The 19929-nt window shown below is 30.8% G+C and overlaps 1 protein-coding gene across 1 annotated transcript; it reads left to right on the top strand.

Moving 5' to 3' along the window:
• Window positions 1-1264: 1264 nt before the first annotated feature.
• Window positions 1265-19200, top strand: LOC139510211 (G2/M phase-specific E3 ubiquitin-protein ligase-like). The gene is made up of 13 exons (XM_071296681.1): window positions 1265-1463; window positions 2644-2718; window positions 3806-3901; window positions 4755-4835; window positions 5959-6066; window positions 6684-6880; window positions 7694-7774; window positions 8535-8712; window positions 10122-10221; window positions 10959-11173; window positions 12334-12559; window positions 13198-13368; window positions 16151-19200. The coding sequence occupies exons 1-13, from the start codon at window positions 1374-1376 to the stop codon at window positions 16402-16404; spliced, it is 1872 nt and encodes a 623-aa protein (XP_071152782.1). The 5' UTR covers window positions 1265-1373; the 3' UTR covers window positions 16405-19200.
• Window positions 19201-19929: the final 729 nt, after the last annotated feature.

Here is a 19929-nt window from a genome sequence, read left to right as displayed (position 1 = left end):
AAAAATAAACTTGTGTTTATCTCAACTTGCCCAATGAAAGTTTTGACCATCACTGGCATCCAAAATTGTAATTATCATTATCTTTGTTGATGTTTCAGTATTGCGCAATAGCAAGAAAGCTTCAATTGCACAACACCAAATTTAAGAAATGTTCATTCCGTAATGATAAGAAATCTTCATTTGCACAGTATTGTGTAATAGCAAGTCAATTGCACAGTAATGGGCAATAGCAAGAACTATTCAATTCTATCGCACAATAACAAATCTTCAATTGCCCTTATATCTGTATATTGGGTAATGGAACTTCTGTGAATCAGGTGAGTCGTAACAGGCCGCTGTTTAAAAACTCATCTCTGAAATCCATGGATAAATTTTATCAAATTTGGCATAAATCATTAAATGTTCATTGTCATTTTTACTCGAAAAAATTAAAGATGCTTTGAAATTTAGATAACGGCAAAACAGGAAGAGCACATTTTATCTAGGTCAGTTTTTAGAAACGAGTCCCCCATGAATCACTAAGAAATAGTGCAAGTTTCTCATTTAGTTATCAAATGATTCAAAAGGTGAAATCATACTTTGTTTTTATATTCAAAAGGAAAAGAATTATGAGAATTTCATTCAAAATGTATATATATACCCCAGTCCGAGAATTTGATTTTTTATTAAGAAAAAACTAACGAAATTTTGATTGAAAATATGTGTTTTGTTTCTTGCAGAGAAGTGATAATTCCACATCAACATCAGGGATAGCACGGTTTATTCCAACTCCTGGGAGAAACCAGCCAGAAACTGATGAGGTAAAAACTATTATCTTTTTAAATGCCCACAGTAAGGCATTGGGGGTAGTTGGGCTTACCCAAGAATTTGTTCTTCATAATACAATATTTTAAAGTAGGCTAAGTTCAGATTAAGCAATTCTTGAGTTATTGCTGTTGATTTATACAGAACAATAGCAAATTTTGTGGTATTAGGAAGTCTTGTTTCTGTTGACAAAATCTGTAAATTTTAACATTAAGATATGGACCACCAAAGGCACATTCAATTTGTAGGATTTTGACATTGGTTATTTACTATTGTATTATTATATGTCATTTGACACTGCTGAAAATAGCTTTTTTTTTTGTTTTCATTAGATAACCTGCATATGTTTCCTATGATTAAAATTTAATATTGGCCGATTTAAGACCAACTGAGCTAGATATATATATATATATATTGTGGTTTGACAATCACTGACATTTGACATTTTTTTTACATTTAGTGAAGTTTTCAGAGGAATACTTTGACCTTTTATACAATTTATATTGAATAAATACAATACTTGAATTAGTAATGCACTATTTTACCATATTTATTCCAAGCAGGATGGCATGGCAATATTAATTAGACCAGGAGAAAGGAGTAGACGGCAGGCAGCACAAATAGCAAGAAATAATATAAGAGGATGGTGCAGTAATAGAGTGAGTGGAAAATGTCATGTATGAAATGATCAAGTCACCACAGAGCAATACTTCAATTTACAGCATTATTTTATTTGCTTTAAAATAGGTCAAGTTAACAGTAAAAAAATCATAGTTTCCATACACTTTTTGGCCAGATTAATCGTAGAGTAAATCTGTGTTATAGTAACAGTGAATTGACTGATAGGCATGGATAGAGGTAGGGGAATACAGAATATCAATTAAGTGTTATCAGCTTCTTTTAGAGTTTAAAGCCAGATCTTTGAAACTTTGTTGAAATTATAAACATTAATATTGTCTCATTCCCACATTTTTGTCTTAAAAGTCTTGGTCACATCAATGATTATGTTTAAGTCTTCTTACACTTGTGTATGAATGATAAATAAATTTTGTGAAAACTGTGATCCAATGTGGAGGGGGATAGGACCTTTATTGGGACTGTGGGATTGGGTGTTTTTTAAAAGCTCATAATTTCAGGATTAACACTTTCGGCATCTGGGAATTCTTTTTTTCTAATTTTGGGATGTCTGGTTTTAATTCATTTGAATTTCAGACCTTGGGATTTTATGTTTTTTAAGCCTCCAGGGATTTCGGGATCAGGACCCCTCCTACCCCCCTCAATGTGCATTATATACTTAACTTATTGGTTTATAGAAACACCTATTTAAATCAACGGTTAACACCAAAAGAGTTTGAAGCACTGACAGATTCTGGCTATTATATGTAGAAGCCATTTAAAAAAAAAAGAAATGTGTTCTTTGAACAACTCATTATTTGTACATTGTGAAACATTCAATCCATCAAATGAATTCTAAGAACCCAAATAATTTTAAGTCTGGTATCAGTATGACACAGTGGAGATACAAGGTAAGATCAAAATAATATTTCTTCTAAGTACTGTCTCATTCAAAAATGATTTCATAAGTGATCACATGGTTTAGGCCACCAAGTTCAATTCTTACCCAGCTGTTTCTTAGGTTAATTTCATACTTTATGTAAAAATGAATCTTCAACTCTCAGTTTACAATGGTTTACAAAGGAGGGGAAAACTATAAATATAACAAAATGCTTTATTGTAGCAGTTTAATTGCTCACATATGGCTGTTGTATATTGTCTGCAAACTTTTTTTTAGTAGTAATTGTTTTAATTTCAAGACTGTTATACATTTTTTATTTGCAGGGTTCAAGTTTAGAAAATGAAAATGTCCAAAGAAATGACTCTAATACTACTTCTTCAATTGATTCAATTATTAGTGTAAGTTATTGGAACGAGTAACAATTTGTATGAATACTACAAGGACATCAGAAATAACTGAAATGAAGTATTAATCATACTGAATTCAGCTGAACATAATTAGCAATTTGTATATATATAAAAAAGAAGATGTAGTATGATTGCCAATGAGACAACTCTCCACAAGAGACCAAGTGTAGTATGCATAACTTAATTAATGCAACATATATTTATTAAGTCACCTGAAACCAATGTCCTTGTGAGCTTTTAACCTGATACATATGTTAGATGTAATTAAGGACACCGATACATGAATCTTGCTTTATTATGTTGTTACCAGGCCTTGAAGGCACAAAACTTTGCTCAGTGCTCGGAGCACAAAAATCATGCTCGAAACATGAAATCCAGCAGTTTGATTGGTTAATTTTTGAGTCTGAGTACAAAAATCATGCTCGAAAGTTTTATGACCGTGAGGCCAGCAATTTGATTGGTTAATTTTCGAGTCTGAGTACAAAAATCATGCTCGAAAGTTTTATGACCGTGAGGCCTGATGTATAGCTTAAGTAAAGCAAACTCTAAAGAAAAATGATAATATGATCAATTTTCATAAATATCTCTACATGCACATACAAATTGTATAAAATAAAATTGAGAATGGAAATGGGGAATGTGTCAAAGAGACAACAACCTGACCGACCATAGAACAGACAACAGCAGAAGGTCAACAACAGATCTTCAATGCAGCGAGAAATTTCCACACCCGGAGGCGTCCTTCAGGTGGCCCTCATCAAATATATATACTAGGTCAGTGACGACAATCCTTCCCGTTAAGGGTTTAGTATCACACCATCATAACATATATGAGAATGCAATTATATAGAATAGCTAAGACTCAACATTTGGAAATATTCTGTACATGAATGATGCTATTACTTACATTTTTAAATGAGGATATCTGTGGTATGTACCCTTACAAATTTTCTTTTATGAAACTTATTGAATATTGATATTGCACACAAACTTTAAAAATTGATGAGGCTTTATAATTTGTTTACAGCCAGCAATGGTTTGCTTATATGTAAATTAACTCTTTAAATATTTTTCTTAGGGTAGTAGTATTGATAACCTAGGACTGTCAGTAACAGAATTACGGTCTCAGCAAAATGAACAGTATCTGCAAAGTTTAATGGCAGATCAGAAAAAGGTAGAAATGGTTAACAGTACTAGTATAATCTTACATTCCATATTCTTCATTTTTTGGCAAAAATGATATAGTAAACAGAAAACTTTTTTGGTCCATGGTGTACTGGGATACTTCAGGGTGTTATAATATCCATATCTATTAACTGGCGTTAACTTTTACAAAAATCTTCTCCTCTGAAACTACTGGGCCAACCAAACTTGGCCTAAATCATCATTGGGGTATCTAGTTTAAGAAATGTGTCCGTTGACCCGGTCAACTAACCAAGATGGCCGCCATGGCTAAAAATAGAACATAGGGGTAAAATGCAATTTTTGGCTTATAACTCAAAAACCAAAGCACTTAGAGCAAATCTGACAGGGGGTAAAATTGTTTATAAGGTCAAGATCTATCTGCCCTGAAATTTTCAGATGAATCGGACAACCTGTTGTTGGGTTGCTGCCCCTGAATTGTTAATTTTAAGAGATAAACTGTAAACAGCAATAATGTTCAGCAAAGTAAGATTTACAAATAAGTCAACATGACTGAAATGGTCAATTGACCCCCTAAGGAGTTATTGTCCTTTATAGTCAATTTTTAACAATTTTCATAAAATTTGCGAATTTTTACTAACATTTTCCACTGATACTACTGGACCAAGTTCATTATAGATAGAGATAATTGTAAGCAGCAAGAATGTTCAGTAAAGTAAGATGTACAAACACATCACCATCACTAAAACACAATTTTGTCATGAATCCATCTGCTTCCTTTGTTTAATATTCACATAGACCAAGGTGAGCGACACAGGCTCTTTAGAGCCTCTAGTTCATCTTCATTTAAACTCTTTTCATTTTTTTTAACTTTTTTTCTGTAGGAACAAGATAAAAAAGATGAAGAAGAAAGACTTCAAAATTATCATCTGAGACAACAAAGTTTGGTAACAGAAATTCAAAAGGTATTTCTTTAAAGTTTGATTGTTGAATTGCATGGTATGCAACTTTTCATTTTTACAACCCTTTCTACAGGCCAGGACCACTTTTAAATTGATGTAGGTTAAACTTAAAAAAGGTAAAAAAAAATGTCAATTTGCCATATTTATTTATTTCCCAAGGACATATAAAAAGTATGAGTTATAAATGGCAGAAAGATTGATCTTTCAGAAACATCCATTTTTCTGAAATAAATATGAAAAAAACAGGGGAAAAAAATTATGGAAATGTGATATTATGATAGATGGAACAGTGGGTGTGAAAAGTTTAACCCCACCCCAGTTTAAGTATAGGCAATTCAGCTATGTCAATAGAAAATAAAATATATTGTAATTTGTCGTTGGGACACAGATGATATCCCCCTTGCATATCATATGAAGCTCTAAAGGGACATAACTGCAGAATGGTCAAATAACAGCTACCCCAATGTGTACTTGAACTGCGTTTATGATAAAAAGTATTGTGTATTAGTTTCATAACATTTGGTTCAGGTAAACTAAATCAATGTTTCCATTTGTAAAGGGGCATAACTTGAGAACAGTATAAGTGACACCACAAAAATTCAAAATTGATCTATATTTTGTGGTAATAAGAATTATGAATAAGTTTCATAACATTTGTAGAGGAACAATACTATAGAATGGTAAAAATGACGCAACAAAATTCAACCTGATCTGTATTTTATGGTAATAAGCATTTTGTATATTTTTATAGCATTTGATTGAGGCAAACTAAAGAGAGAGGATGAAAACAAAAAAATCATAAATTTTCCCATTTAAAAAAGGGCATAACTCTAGAACGGTTGCGTGACCTACTTATTTATGAACAGTCAAAACAGACAAGGGTAAAACTTAATGCTATAGTATCTGCTATAGTAGGGGCATAAAAAAACCTAAGAAATACCCTAATTTGAATGTCCAAAAGTAATCTTATATGCTTTTAATTTTGATCTTTTCACTCATTGCCTAATCCATCTGTTTCCAAGTCTACACAAATTGACAATTAATACATACATTAGTGCCTATGATTGTGATTAAGAGTATAACAATGTTAAAACTTAATAAACAAGTGTGTTCTATTTTGATTTAGTTACGAAATATGAGGAAAGAAAGCCTCCCATCAGAGCCAGATGAAGGATTTGTACTTAAACTAAGAAGTGGCGAAAAAAGGAGATTTAGACAGTCAGACTTTGTTCAGGTACCTATATCAACAATTATATAATTTTGAAGTTTTAGACTTCTACCATGACTACCATAATTAATTTATTTTTAACTCACCAACTTCAACGAAGCATATACTGTACTATTATTAAATGTCTTATGCATTGTTGGTTCTCTCCCCTTGAAACATAAGAGTAATTCTGTACAGAATAGGTCGTAATGAGTAACTGCTATACCAAAACCATTGGTTCATGAAAAAAAAGACATTTTTTGTTCATTTTGAACGGAGAGGGTTTTTTAAATCAATCTATATTAAGTCAGATGTTCTCTAAAGGATGTTCAAAACAGACTGATATTTTTATTTAAAAGGATAGAAGAATGCATAGCAGTTAGTTTATTTTCAAAATGTGAAGGTATTTGCAATAAAATAACGGCCTGAAAAGGGCAATTCCTGACATATTTCTGTTTTGCCTGTGTATGCATATTTATTTGAAAAATATTTTGTGGGTATTTTTGTAACACAAAAATTCAATTTGGTACATGTATGTTTACATATATACATGTAAAACAATTAGTTACTAAAAAGAAGAAACTTTGCTTATTTTTCCTTATACAAATCAATTTGTATTTAAATATGATTTTTTGTTTGTGTAGGTGCTTATTGATTTTGTTGGTTGCCAGCAAAATGCAACTAAGGATTTTGAAATTTCAATTGCTGGCATAAGCAGGAAAATAAACTCTTGGAGTAGTAGTGGTATGCTGGAAGATTTTGGAATTCAACATTCAGCTGTTTTAGAAGTAGAATATGATATTGAAAAGCCATGTACAAATATCAATTCTCTTGTTCACAGGTGATTTTTGCTCATATTATTTCTTTATTACAACATTAAATACTAAATAAGTACTAACATAATAAATTTAAGGCTTTGGGAACACAGTTGTGGCAATCTTAAATCAATTACTTTTTTGTTTGAAAATAAGTTTCTGGAACACTGTTTGCGCCAAACAGTTCTGACATTCAGTTCTAACACACTTTTGGCCCATTGTGGACCATAAGTTTGCCAGAAAAACACACCTATTAATACACATGAATTGTTGCTTTAGTTCGAAGGTAATATTTTAGGTTACGGTAAAGATTTATCCTGCATGTCCATTCTTTACTGCAAAAACAAAAATAAAATATAGTTTTAATTGTCAAAACTGTTGTTCATTTATATAATATAATTTCACAGGAAACATGTTCTTGGAGAACTTTTTCACAGACAATTTCTATGTAATTTTGGTTTATTGGTATTTAATAGAACTTATTTCATATGCATTATAGTTCAAATACTTCTATGCAGCATGAATGTTAACACTATAAGTATAAAACTTACAAAGCCAACAGTATAGTCTTTTTGTTAATTCAAGTCATGTAAAAGCTGTTTATGGAATACACTGTCTTTACATGATCATTCTAATCAATGAAATTTCCAGAAGTTGTTTTGGGGTCAGTTAAAATAATATATTCATTGTTTCAAAAGAACAATCAAACTTGTTGATTTCACTTGGTTGTTTCGACTGTGATGTAAAGATTAATCCACCTATTGCTTGATTTGAGGTAAAATATGTAAGGCAAAAATTATAAAACACATTAGTAAATTGCCATTAAAACTATATTTCAGAAGCTATAATGAGTTGATGTCATCACTAGAATCACAAGATGAGAGAGAAAGTTCTGAAGAAGAACCAATGGAAAATGATGTGTAAGACACCTTTACATTGTATGATAACATTACATATTGAAATTCCAATCAACATTTATTAATAGATAGATACAGGAAGATGTGGTGTGAGTGTCAATGAGACAACTCTCCATCCAATTTTTTTTTTATAAAAGTAAACCATTATAGGTCAATATACCGCCTTCAACACAGAGCCTTGGTTCACACCGAATAAAAGGCTATAACGAAAGGGCTACAAGAAAACTAGTGTAAAACCATTCAAACTATAAAATCCATAAGTTCTTTTTACATGTTGGTTTTTTTTTTGTTTTTTTTAGACATAAAGCTAGTGGATACCAATAAATTAAATATGATAACAAATTGTATATTTTCCTGTACACACAATAATTTGGCAGATTGTTTTTGTTATACACTCTGGATCATTTTTATGAGTGCATGATAGAATTGTTTTTTTTTTAAATTGGCTTTTATGCAACCACAAGGTCAATTGGACTTGAAAGTTTTTACATGGTCAAAGATGGCAACTGCTTAGTAACTAAAAATAGAAATTTCCTTTAAAGACAGCTCTATTTTTCACCAAATGACCTTAAATTTTAACTTAAGCGTTTTGAAAGATTATGTATTGGGAATTCTTCCAAAAAATATACAGTTTGTTTATCTTTATAGATATGAACCTTTCTATATTTTTGTAATTTGTAAGAGGAAGATGTATTCTTTAAGTGTGCTTCACTATCATATAGCTTTATCAATAAATAGTACAATCTCTAATTTGTATATGCAGACCTCCTCCTGTTAGAGAATCATGTGATATCAGAGACACCATTCTAGAATGGAAGTTGGAATTAATAGACCTTGACAATTTCCAAACAATAAAAGTAAGCAGAAGACCAGAATCACTATGGGAACATTCTCTACGATGTTTTCGGAGATCTAGTTTTGATGTCACAAAACTGTTAAAGGTATTTCTTTAGATCATATTTCTTTTCCATTGAAATGCTAACTTCCCCAAGGACTTTGATGTAAAGCAAAACATTGTCCTTTGAAATATTTTCCACCAATACAGGGAGGTAATATTTTATTGTATTTCGTAGACAGATTGCCATGAGATTTTGTCTCATAAAAGAAAGGTTATTAACATATTTATGATAATGGATGATATAGTTAAAACGATTTAGGGAGCTACCATTTGATTTTTAGGAGGGGGAGGGGGCTATGATGAAATTTGAAAAACAATAGGCAGGATGAGACACTTGCAAAAAAAGTCAGGATGACAATTTATGTAAAAAAAGTCAGCATAAACTAAAAAAAAAAAAGCAGGACCGGATCGAGTGAAAAATAAAAAGGCAGAACAAAGATTACAACTAAAAAAAATGCCGGACCCCCCCCCCCTAAAAACCAAATGGTAGATCCCTTACTAGATTGATGATAATAAAAAAAACAAAAGTTAATGAACAGATACAGGTATAAAAAGAAAACTATTCTTGGTCATCATGGCCCCAAATTGTAATTGAAAATCCTTAAATTAGTAGTTTAGATTTGGGTCCCATTTTAAAAAAAAGTCTACATTGAGGTCCAAAGGGTCCCAAATTAAACTTTGTTTGATTTATTCAAAAACTGAATTATTGCAGCTCTATAATTTGCTAAATTTTATTGTGCATTTAGATGTTTTATTTTTGGCCATGTATTTGAATAAGTCCATATTAAGGTTTGAAGGGTCCAAAGTGAAACTTTGTTCATACTGCATCTAACAATGGTGTTAAATTTGGATATTAGACCATACAATTAAATTAAATGCTCCATTTCAAATTTTTAAGATCTTTGACCACATTTATTTTGTGTCAAAAATCTGTATAAATTTTGTATCAATTTAACAAGAAGGTAAAACAATGTTTAGTTTAGTCAAAATGTCTCTTTTAAATAAACCTACAAAAGGCATGTCTGTTTGATTAACTGCATGTCAAATTTTAAAGGGATTCACCCATTATGTGTACTATTTAAAATTTAATTCCTCAACATTGTATCCTTTGATAATTACATTGCATTATACTATGTTATTTTGATTGGCAATCTCTCTTCCATCTGCAATTGACGTTCATCACACAATGAATTTTTATCATTTATGATAACATGAGGGCCCACAATAACGTATACAGGTAAATTGATAAAAACTTGATAGAAATCGTGTTTTCATAATGCTAGCTAAAAAATGTAATTATAAGTATTGAATGCTTCTTTTTGTTATTTCACAGGATTGTAAAAGCATTGATCATTCACACATTGTTTATTATAGAATAAAGCACTTTAGCCCTTCATACAAAATGTATCTGTTCATACTTCATAAATATTTATGCAAAAGGATTTTTTTCAGGTTGAATTCAGGAATGAAAGTGGCCAGGATGAAGGTGGCTTAAGAAGGGAATTTTTAGAAATTCTCTTTAGACAGATGTTGTGTTCTTCACTTCTAAAAGGTATTTAATTGTTTTAAGCCTTGTTTTTGTAATTACATATACATATAACAATTACAGCCCACAAAACATATATGTAGATAGTTTATTTTATCAATTTGCTTAATTTTAGCTCATCATTTTAGAAATGCTATCCATATGTTCATTATTATTGATTTACAATCTGTTAACAGCATTTGGACAGAATTTTTTGTCCTGAGTAAACAGATGCATAAGTAAACTGTTCAACAGCCTTGGGACTGAAATTTTTGATTAAAGTAATTGTTGTCTCTGTTAAACAGTGCATGTATAAAAGTTTCATTCTAGCTTTTTGTCATTTTTATCCTAAAGTGATTGAAATGTATTTAATTCCATTGGTAATGTAATTGTAATGTAATTAATTACATTTAAAAACCAATGTTATTGTGATGCAATTAATTACATCTGAAAGTGTTTTTTTTTAATTGACATGTAATTAATTACTTTGGTATGTGATTGACCCAAGGTCTGGAGTAAACAGACATATTAAGAGGCAATATAGGAAAGGTGTACTGACATAAGTAGTCTCTAAACACATAAACTCCAAATGGAGCTATCATATAAAGTAGAAGTCATATTAATTATGATAAGTTTACATGGGATAAAATTACTAAGAAATTTAACTTCATAATCAAATAAAGTTGTTAGGTTTAGACTGATTTATGTTACACTAAGGTTTTAGTTAAGACATGTTTCACTGTACATTTAATTTCTTCGTTCAGACACAGGTGATGGTTACGAAGTGACAAGTAACATGATGGGAATGGTAAATGGACATTTCCATACTTTTGGGAAAATGCTTGGTACCATTTTGATACAAGGAGGACCAGTAAGCCCAGCATTTTCACATATGATGGTCAATTATGGACTGAAAGGTTTGGACAGTGCAACAATTGACAGTGTTGAAGATGTCAACTGCAAGCAGATTATTTCGAGGGTAAAAACTATATTCATTAAAACATGATCAAACATCCCTCATTTCATAATAGACTGGCAACAAACTTGGCCACCAAATGCATTTTTTGTTGCTGATTGGTTGAAAGTAAAAAATAATCTTCTCTGAAACTACAATGCAACAAACCTGGCCACTATAGGCAGTTCTTGTCTCATATTGGTCAAAGTTTTAAAATCTTCTCTGAAACTACAAGGCCAATTCAATGATTTGTAACTTGGAGGATTGACATATGGAAGATCTTTTTATGCCCCACCTATGAGAGAAGAGGGGCATTTATGTTTTCTGATATGTTTGTCCGTTCGTTAATTCATCCTTCTTCAGGTTAAAGTTTTTGGTCAAAGTAGTTTTGAATGAAGTTGAAGTCAAATCAACTTTTAATTTAGTACACATGTTTCCCATGATATGATCTTTCTAATTTTAATGCCAAATTAAAGTTTTAATCCCAATTTCACAGTCCACTGAACATAGAAAATGATAGTGTGAAGTTCAGGTTAAAGTTTTGGTTAAAGTTTTTGGTCAAGGTAGTTTTTAATGAAGTTGAAGTCACATCAACCTTTAACTTATTACACATGTGCCCTATAATATGATCCTTCTAATTTTAATTCCAAATTAAGAAAAGTGTTGATTCCAATTTCATGGCCCTTTGAACAAGGAAAATGATGGTGTGAGTCAGGGCATCCGTTTACTATGGACACATTCTTGTTTTATGCTTCATTTTATGCTGATTTGACAGCTATTCTGGCCCTGCATGTAACTTACCATCTATATAAATTTATCTTTATTTTTGTATTTTATTTTGAGGTTACTTTATATTTTTTTTCTTTGGTAAACATGTAAAAGACATTCAGTCTTAAAGGATGTACTTGGGTGAGGTTTTGGGATTTGTGTGGGTATATGAACTCCTGTTTTTCCCGTATGATATGGCAGCTAGTGGTGGACCCAGAAGTTTTCTTAAAGGGGGGAAGGACATTTTTTTAAACTCAAATATCCCAAAAAGGAGCTCCATAACCCATAAATATTCATAGATTGTTTTGCTCCCTAACAAATACATGTAGTTTTTCCAATCATAGCCTCAATTTTAAATTCTTGACTTTCTATGTTTAATCTTAGTACATAATTCCATATGATGAATATATTTACAGATCCAGGATGCTGATAATCCAGAACATCTCATGGAAGATGAATCAGTGATGAATATATTGGAAACTGCTGGGATTTGTACAATACTCAATGCAAAGACAAAACATACAATAGTCAGATCACTGATATTGAGTAACTCTGTAATTCTCAGAAAACAACCAATGCTTGATGCATTTTGGGAAGGCACAGAGTGTGTAGGATTAAAAACCTTACTACAAAAAAAACAAGGTAAAACGTGATTCAAGCTTACATTTGTATTTCATCACTATGTCTTCTTAATTAATCATCATGTTCCATACATCATAATTTCTTTCTGTAATGTGTTTTCTGAAGAAATAACATCAAAAATGTGAGGAATACTATTTTTGTTTATGTTATTTCAATTAGACATATGAAATATTACAAGTCTCTCTTATAATTTATTTCTTAATTCCATTTTTTACAGCAGTATAAACCATGAAAAAACATTGATGAAGTCACGGTCACATGACTAAATTATGTCTATCAGCTGATAAACAAACACATCAGCCAATTAGAAGACGTGATACATCTAGAATTAAACAATTCTCAAATATAGCTTAATGTTACCAAGCAATGCATAAACATTAATTGAGATATTGATAAAATATTGATTTTAGATGATTCTTCCAATGTTCAAAATACCTGTAGGAAATTGTCATAAAAGTCTAGATTTTTCCAGATTTTAATATCACAAGAACACATTTGTATTATCTTTCAACACTTATATCACATTAGGTAAAATATTTATAATGCATATTCTACTGCAATTGGATAACTTTTTTCTTAATGATAGTCCTAGATTCTATCGTCTTGCTTACAACAGTCAACATGTCGATATTTTTCAGGTCAGCTTGAGAGAATTTTATGTCACAGATGTGGTAAGCCACCAAAAATATCTGCCGAGATCCTCATGGAAATGGTGGATGTCAGCACATTTGGAAGAACTGGCAGTAATGCTAGGCATAATTCTGAGGATGTTGCTCAAAACTTTGAAAGTTTTGTGCATGATTGTGAAGGTATGTTTATTTACCTCTGCTGATATACAGTTGAACTTTGTTGTATTAAAGTTGGTTGTTGATCCCTTACCAAAAAGTGCTAACATGTTGCACATAAGTTGCACATAAGATGCTCACGTTAGAAACTAACATGATTGCACACAAGTTTTTTAACATGCAAATTAGGTGAGCATTTTGTGAGCAAAAAAATTGCACATATGAAACTAACCTAATTTGCATGTTAGAAACCTCACGTGCAACTGCTCATATGAGCTTTTGTTTCACATGTGCATTTTATTAGATTGCTCATATGAGCAGTTGCTCACATGTTGCACACGTGAATATTATAGTTGACCAAAACAAAATGGCTGCTTCAAAATAGGAATATTTTTCAAATTTAAATGAAAATCTTAAATATTATTCAGTTGAAAATAAAATAACTGATACATCATGTTAAAAGAGTTATTCTTTAATTATTGTCAGTTAATTATGATTTTCATATCATTTTTTTTTAAAACAATAATCATGATCATGACTAAAAACATAACATTACATTATAAAACTATTAGAGGGACTTGCAAGTTTAGTTCACAATTAATGTCTTTGATTAATAAGTACTGCATGTATTTCAAAAAGTTTAAAAAGGAAAAATCTTTATACATGTAGTACTTATTTTGAAGCAACCTGTATATATTCCCATAAAGGACTTAAAATTGTAATATATTTCAAAATATGACACAAAAATGAAAATAATGAAATAGAAATGATAACTTACAAATAATTAACCACAGCCACACTGGTTTTGTCAGATTTCAACAATGCCTTTCTTCAAATAGCACAATACAGGACTTAACATTTTCCATATCCATCTACCTCTATTTATTGCATGCTTTCATGAATTTGAATTTACAGGAAGTACATGACTGGGCATGTCATTTTGAAAAAGCTCATATGAGCAATGATGTAGGTTAGTTTTGAATGGTTAGAAGAATGGAAAAACTTTTCAAAGCACAAAACTAACATAAAACTAACGTGGATGATAAAAGCTCACCTGAGGTTTGAATTGCACATGTGAGCATTATGTTAGATTTTTGTGGGCACATATGAACTACCAAACTGCACATATGAGCAACCTGATTTGCATACAATTCTTACTTGCATCTCATGTGCTTCACATGTGAAACTTATGTGCTTTTGTTAGCAATTTCTGTACGGGATAGTCCAATCAGACAATAGTGTCAGAAACATTATATTTAACCTGATACATTGTACTAGTATTAAATAACAAAACAATTTTAAATGAAGCTGAGATTAAATAATTTCTCTAAATAGAATTCATTAATTTAAATAACTAAAAAGGATTGTGTGTTTTTGGTTTTGTAAAAAGTATACAAAATCAGGCTATACATTTAGAAATATATGTTTGCCTTAAAGTACAAATAATGGGTTAAAAATCATTTTTGAGCGAGAAAGACATTGCAGACTATCCGTTTATCATTGTACGTGGCTATGGGAAAATTTAAGTAACATATTTTTACTCTTCAAAGTTTAACCCCATAGGATATTCTAGAATGCTGCATAATATTGTTACAGTGGTATGTTACATTTTTACAGCATATCATTAGAATTTTTCCAAAGTGGACTCTTTAATGACAACCCGTTCTTTGACCATATTTTAGCTTTTCACCATTTTCTCTTGATTTTTTCAAGTTGAATTTTGCCACCTTATTTCACATTGTTAGGAATTCCAAAAAAGCTTTTAATTTTGATTTTGATGATAACAAATCTTTTTTTCAAGAGTTGGACATTTTGATGAACATGTTGCATAATATATTGGTGAAAGTTGATATTTCTGTTACCTGATTTATTAAAAATTCTTTGTTGCTTTTAGGAATTATAATACAAGCATATACCATATTATTCCTTCATTTTGACTATACTTAATGTCCAAATTTTATAGGATTTTTAATTTTCTGCTAACTTCCTTGTCTTATTTTTATACCCCACACAACGGGTGGCGTAGGGTGTAATGTTTTTCACCTGTTAGTCTGTCCATTAGTTCTGTTTCTTGTCATCACAACTCGTCTTAAACCACACAAAACCTTTTTAGATAATAAGGACATAATATGTAGATGTGCATATCAACAGGAAATGACAATTCAAATTTTTTTCTAGGAGTTACAACCCTTTGAACTTATTTGCTTTAATGTACTACTGCAACAGTTTGTCATAGCAACTTCTCTGAAACCATACAACAGAATTTCATGAAACTTTGTAGATAATAAGGACATACTATGTAGATGTGCATATTGACAGGAAATAACAACTCAATTTGATTCTAGGAGTTACGCTCCTTTGAACGTATTTGCTTCGACATACTACGTAGATGTGCATATTGACAGGAAATAACAACTCAATTTGATTCTAGGAGTTACGCTCCTTTGAACGTATTTGCTTCAATGTACTTATAGTTTGTCATTGCAACTCCTCTGAAACACACAACAGAATTTGATGAAACTTAGTAGATAATAAGGATATACTATGTACAAATGTAGATGTGCATATTGACAGGAAATTATGATTCAATTTTTTTTTATTTTACAATTTTCTTTTCTTACGATTATTTAATTCCTCTAATGACAATGTGGGGACATGGGATATGTGAGCGTGCTCACTTAGGTTCTTGAATTTGGTATGTAGTGGTGGGAAGATTCAACAATTAATTAATAGTGGTGAGTTCAACAAAAATGTGATTTTAATTTAACGATATGATTATATTTTATCATAATTGATATATTTTCAGATGGAATGTGTACCTATGATGGTGGTGTTGTTAAAGTGGATGATGTTCTAAGATTCATGACTGGTTGCAGCTCAGTACCTCCAGGAGGATTTGATGCTCGCTTCTCGATTGGTTTTACTGAGGAAAGAAAATACCCTACAGTTTCAACATGTACATTTGAAGTTGTTCTACCACTTCATTTAAAGAATTACAATACCTTTAAGGACATAATGATTGAATCCATTGTTTCAGGTCCTGGCTTTGGTCAAATTTAACCTCTTAGTTAAAAAAGTTTTTTCCAACCGAAATAATATAAATATTCAAATGTACCTCACAGTTCTGAAACTGTCTATCAGATCTTAAAAGTATCTGCAAAATGTATTGACGCTCTGAATATGTAACAGTTTATTTCTTCCGCTGTGATATTTTATCCTGAGGATAATTTGTCATGGTAATTTTTTTCCAGGCATGGTATTTCACAGGTAGAATTTTTCAAGAGGAGTGAAAATCTGTCTGTGTTATGCAGATAGTATGTACCGGTATATATTTGCCGTTTCATATTTCACAGAACCTTGTGAAATATAGTCCCATTAACTAGTATGTAAGTTACTCGCAATCAATATATACCTGACTTTAATTATAAAATGTTTCACAAAGGTAGAACAAATTTGCATAATTTATCAAAGGGAGGTAATTATGAGCAATTTATATTTTAAATTAAAGATATTAATATAATATATTCCTGAAACTATTTCATAGTGAAATTTTTCCTTGAGTCTTATTTTATATATATATTCATTTTTATAACAAGATGAATTACAACATGGATTTTTGATAAGACAGTTATAACATTTCACAGGTAAATACTATCCACTAAATTGCTTTTGTTCCAATATATTGTTATGCTATAATTTATCTGATTTCCATATAATCAACAACAACATCTTTGTCCCGAGACTATTTATATAGTTAAAAATATTATCATAATCAAATTCTTTCATTACTGATAACAGTAGTAATGCAACTATATTTCTACCTTTACGTTTTAATTTATATTTGTACTAAGATCTGAAAACAACTCAATCACTTTTACACTTACCTTATTTAATCATGATATTATTTCACAATAACGATTTTTGAAATTATTTCTGGTTTTCATTCTTATGTTTAAAATGATAATTTTCTTTTTAAAAGACTGATATTTACTTGATTTTTTTTTCAGGAAATTTTTTCAATGATAATTTGTGAAATAATTCCCATTATAATACATTTTTTTTACAAAATAGGTTTAATTCAAATACACTATTATTATTTCATAGTATTTGTAAAGGATAAGTTTTTTCTAATAACTATTCAATAAGTTACCTACCCAGATAGAATTTCACGGCAAAGGAAAAAATATCCCAGGGAAATATTTTCCTCCGAATAAAAAAATAACAACAACTACTGTGACATTTATTCCGGATATAATTTTGCTTTACACATACACTTTTTCATATGATTCAGTTTGTTTTAAGTAAGGGTACTTTAGGTTTGCACTCTCTGTCTGTTTGTCAGGTTTTTTTTCTTCATGCTTGAAGATATTGATTTGATATTTGATGTATTGTTTTAATATGACAAGTTACAGGTCAAGTTGGATTTTCACGATTCAAGCTTATTTCCTTATTCACTCAAATCCAGAGAATTAAATGATTGATGATGTACTTATTAAATGCTAGATTTCTGTTTCTGTTTTTGTGATGAGAATTAACCTTTGTTTACTTTCTAAAGTCAGAAAAGCATGAAGCTATTCTGGTTTCATATCCATACAATTTGTGTCAAAGATATCAAAGTTCATAAGAAAGTAAATACAATTAAATGGACTTCAAGTTATTTGAAATAGACAAAACGAGAGGCTCAGTTGGATAAAAAAGTCAGTTTTAAGAAAAACAAGTTTACAAGATAACATAAGGTGACACAGATTTTTTCCAAATTACCTTTACTGATTTTGAAAAAATAAGCAAATTGGGCTTATAATTATTTAGACAATGAACAAGTGGACACAGATGAGTGTGGATAGTATGTTTGGATGTTTGACAGTGTCTTATGACAAAAAGAGTTCTATGTTTTTCCTATATGGTGTTATTAACTGTGTTGTACGGTGACAACCGATCTGAGCATTTGGAGTGTTATTTGTTTAATATTTTTTTTATGTTCAATACAGACATGGGGAGACAGTAATTTCATTAGTTACCAAATGATTATGATAGAACATGTTCTATATCTTTGGTTTTGGATACATTTTGTAGCTGGGAGAGCAACACATAATAGGTTTATTTTTTCACATGTTTTTTTTCTAAATGGGAGATGATATCTAGATTTGAGAACATGATATAAGGAGCCTGTAACTCAGTGGTTGTCGTTTATTTATGTGTTACATATTAGTGATTTTTTTTAGTTTTTAAACATAAATAAGCTCATTGTTTATGGCCGTACAGTGACATGTAGTTGTTAATTTCTGGGTCGATTTGGTCTCTTGTGGAGAACTGTCTCATTGACAATCATACCACATCTATTTTATATGAATTTGCTTACTATTGGTATGGTTCTATTTATATTACTTTTTGGTGGATCGTCAGTATCATTAGTAAATTTTTTTGTTAAAATGTCGAATTGGTTCCTCAGATTAGAATACATTTTTTTGTTTTTAAGTAATGACAATGGCTTATGGCTGACATGATTATTGGGGCATAATGAGATAGGAAGTAAACCTCTGTGCTGATTTATATCACTTGTTAATATCTTGACAATGAATCATTAAAAATCTTCTCTGAAACTCAGAGAAATTAGAACTAAATGACTTTCAAGACTGTGTTATTTCCCCCTGAAACATTTTGATCACAGATAATTCAGGTTAGCGATTATAGGCTCATTTGTTATATTATGATGGTCAAATGAGCTGTAGCCACTTCTTTGTAAATTATGTATCATTTATTAGTATAGTATTGATGTGTTGGAAAACATAGTATTTTTATGATGTTTTTTGTTCTTAAAAATGTATATATTCATAAATAAAAAATTTATTTAATAAATGAAATTTGATTCACTCTTCACAAAGATATAGATTAGGGAAAATGGGAACATTCCATGAGTACACCTAGTTTTTTTCATCACTTGGCGTCTGTCGTCAAGTGTCTGTCGTCAAGCATTGTCTGTTAACTTTTACAAAAACCTTCTCCTCTGAAACTACTGGGCCAAATTTAACCTAACTTGGCTACAATCATCATTGGGGTGTCTAGTTAAAAAAATGTGTTTGGTAACCCCGCCTGCCAACCAAGATGGCAGCCATGGATGAGGAAGACAAGCATGATGGGAAATTATCAAACTTGTCCCCAAAGTCGTCATTTTTCTTGCCGGACCATTACGATGATGTTCAAAGAACTGTTTAATCTATTGGGGTAATTCCTGTTGCATACACAAAATAGTGCTACTTACCAGAATACACCATTTTTTTGTGGTAATATCAGATTTTCCTGGAAAACGAGAGGAGGGTGTTGAGGTAAAGAAGATAAATTGAAGAAATTGATAAAACGTTTTAGAAATAGTTGCAAATTGTTTGCAAATCTTGAAGACAATATAGTTCATATTTTTCTTAAAGTAGCCTAAGCCTTATTCTGTTTGAACTCCGTCGTCCATCGTCGTTTACTTTTACAAAAATCATCTCCTCTGCCCTGAAATTTTCAGATGAAATGGACAACCTGTTGTTGGGTTGCTACCCCTGAATTTGAAATCTTAAAAATCTTCTCCTCTGAATTTACTGG

The sequence above is a fragment of the Mytilus edulis genome, chromosome 2, assembly GCF_963676685.1.
Source record: "Mytilus edulis chromosome 2, xbMytEdul2.2, whole genome shotgun sequence".
In the NCBI taxonomy this organism is placed as follows: domain Eukaryota; kingdom Metazoa; phylum Mollusca; class Bivalvia; order Mytilida; family Mytilidae; genus Mytilus; species Mytilus edulis.
This window is presented reverse-complemented; position numbering and strand designations above follow the sequence as displayed.

What these genes read in the sequence shown, in the direction of transcription:
- LOC139510211 (XM_071296681.1), top strand. Translation starts at nt 1,374, where the DNA reads ATGGCAATATTAATTAGACCAGGAGAAAGGAGTAGACGGCAGGCAGCA. An exon ending in GAGGATGGTGCAGTAATAGA is followed by an intron (nt 1,464 to 2,643) that starts GTGAGTGGAAAA and finishes TTTTATTTGCAG; the next exon opens with GGTTCAAGTTTAGAAAATGA. An exon ending in GACAGTCAGACTTTGTTCAG is followed by an intron (nt 6,067 to 6,683) that starts GTACCTATATCA and finishes TTGTTTGTGTAG; the next exon opens with GTGCTTATTGATTTTGTTGG.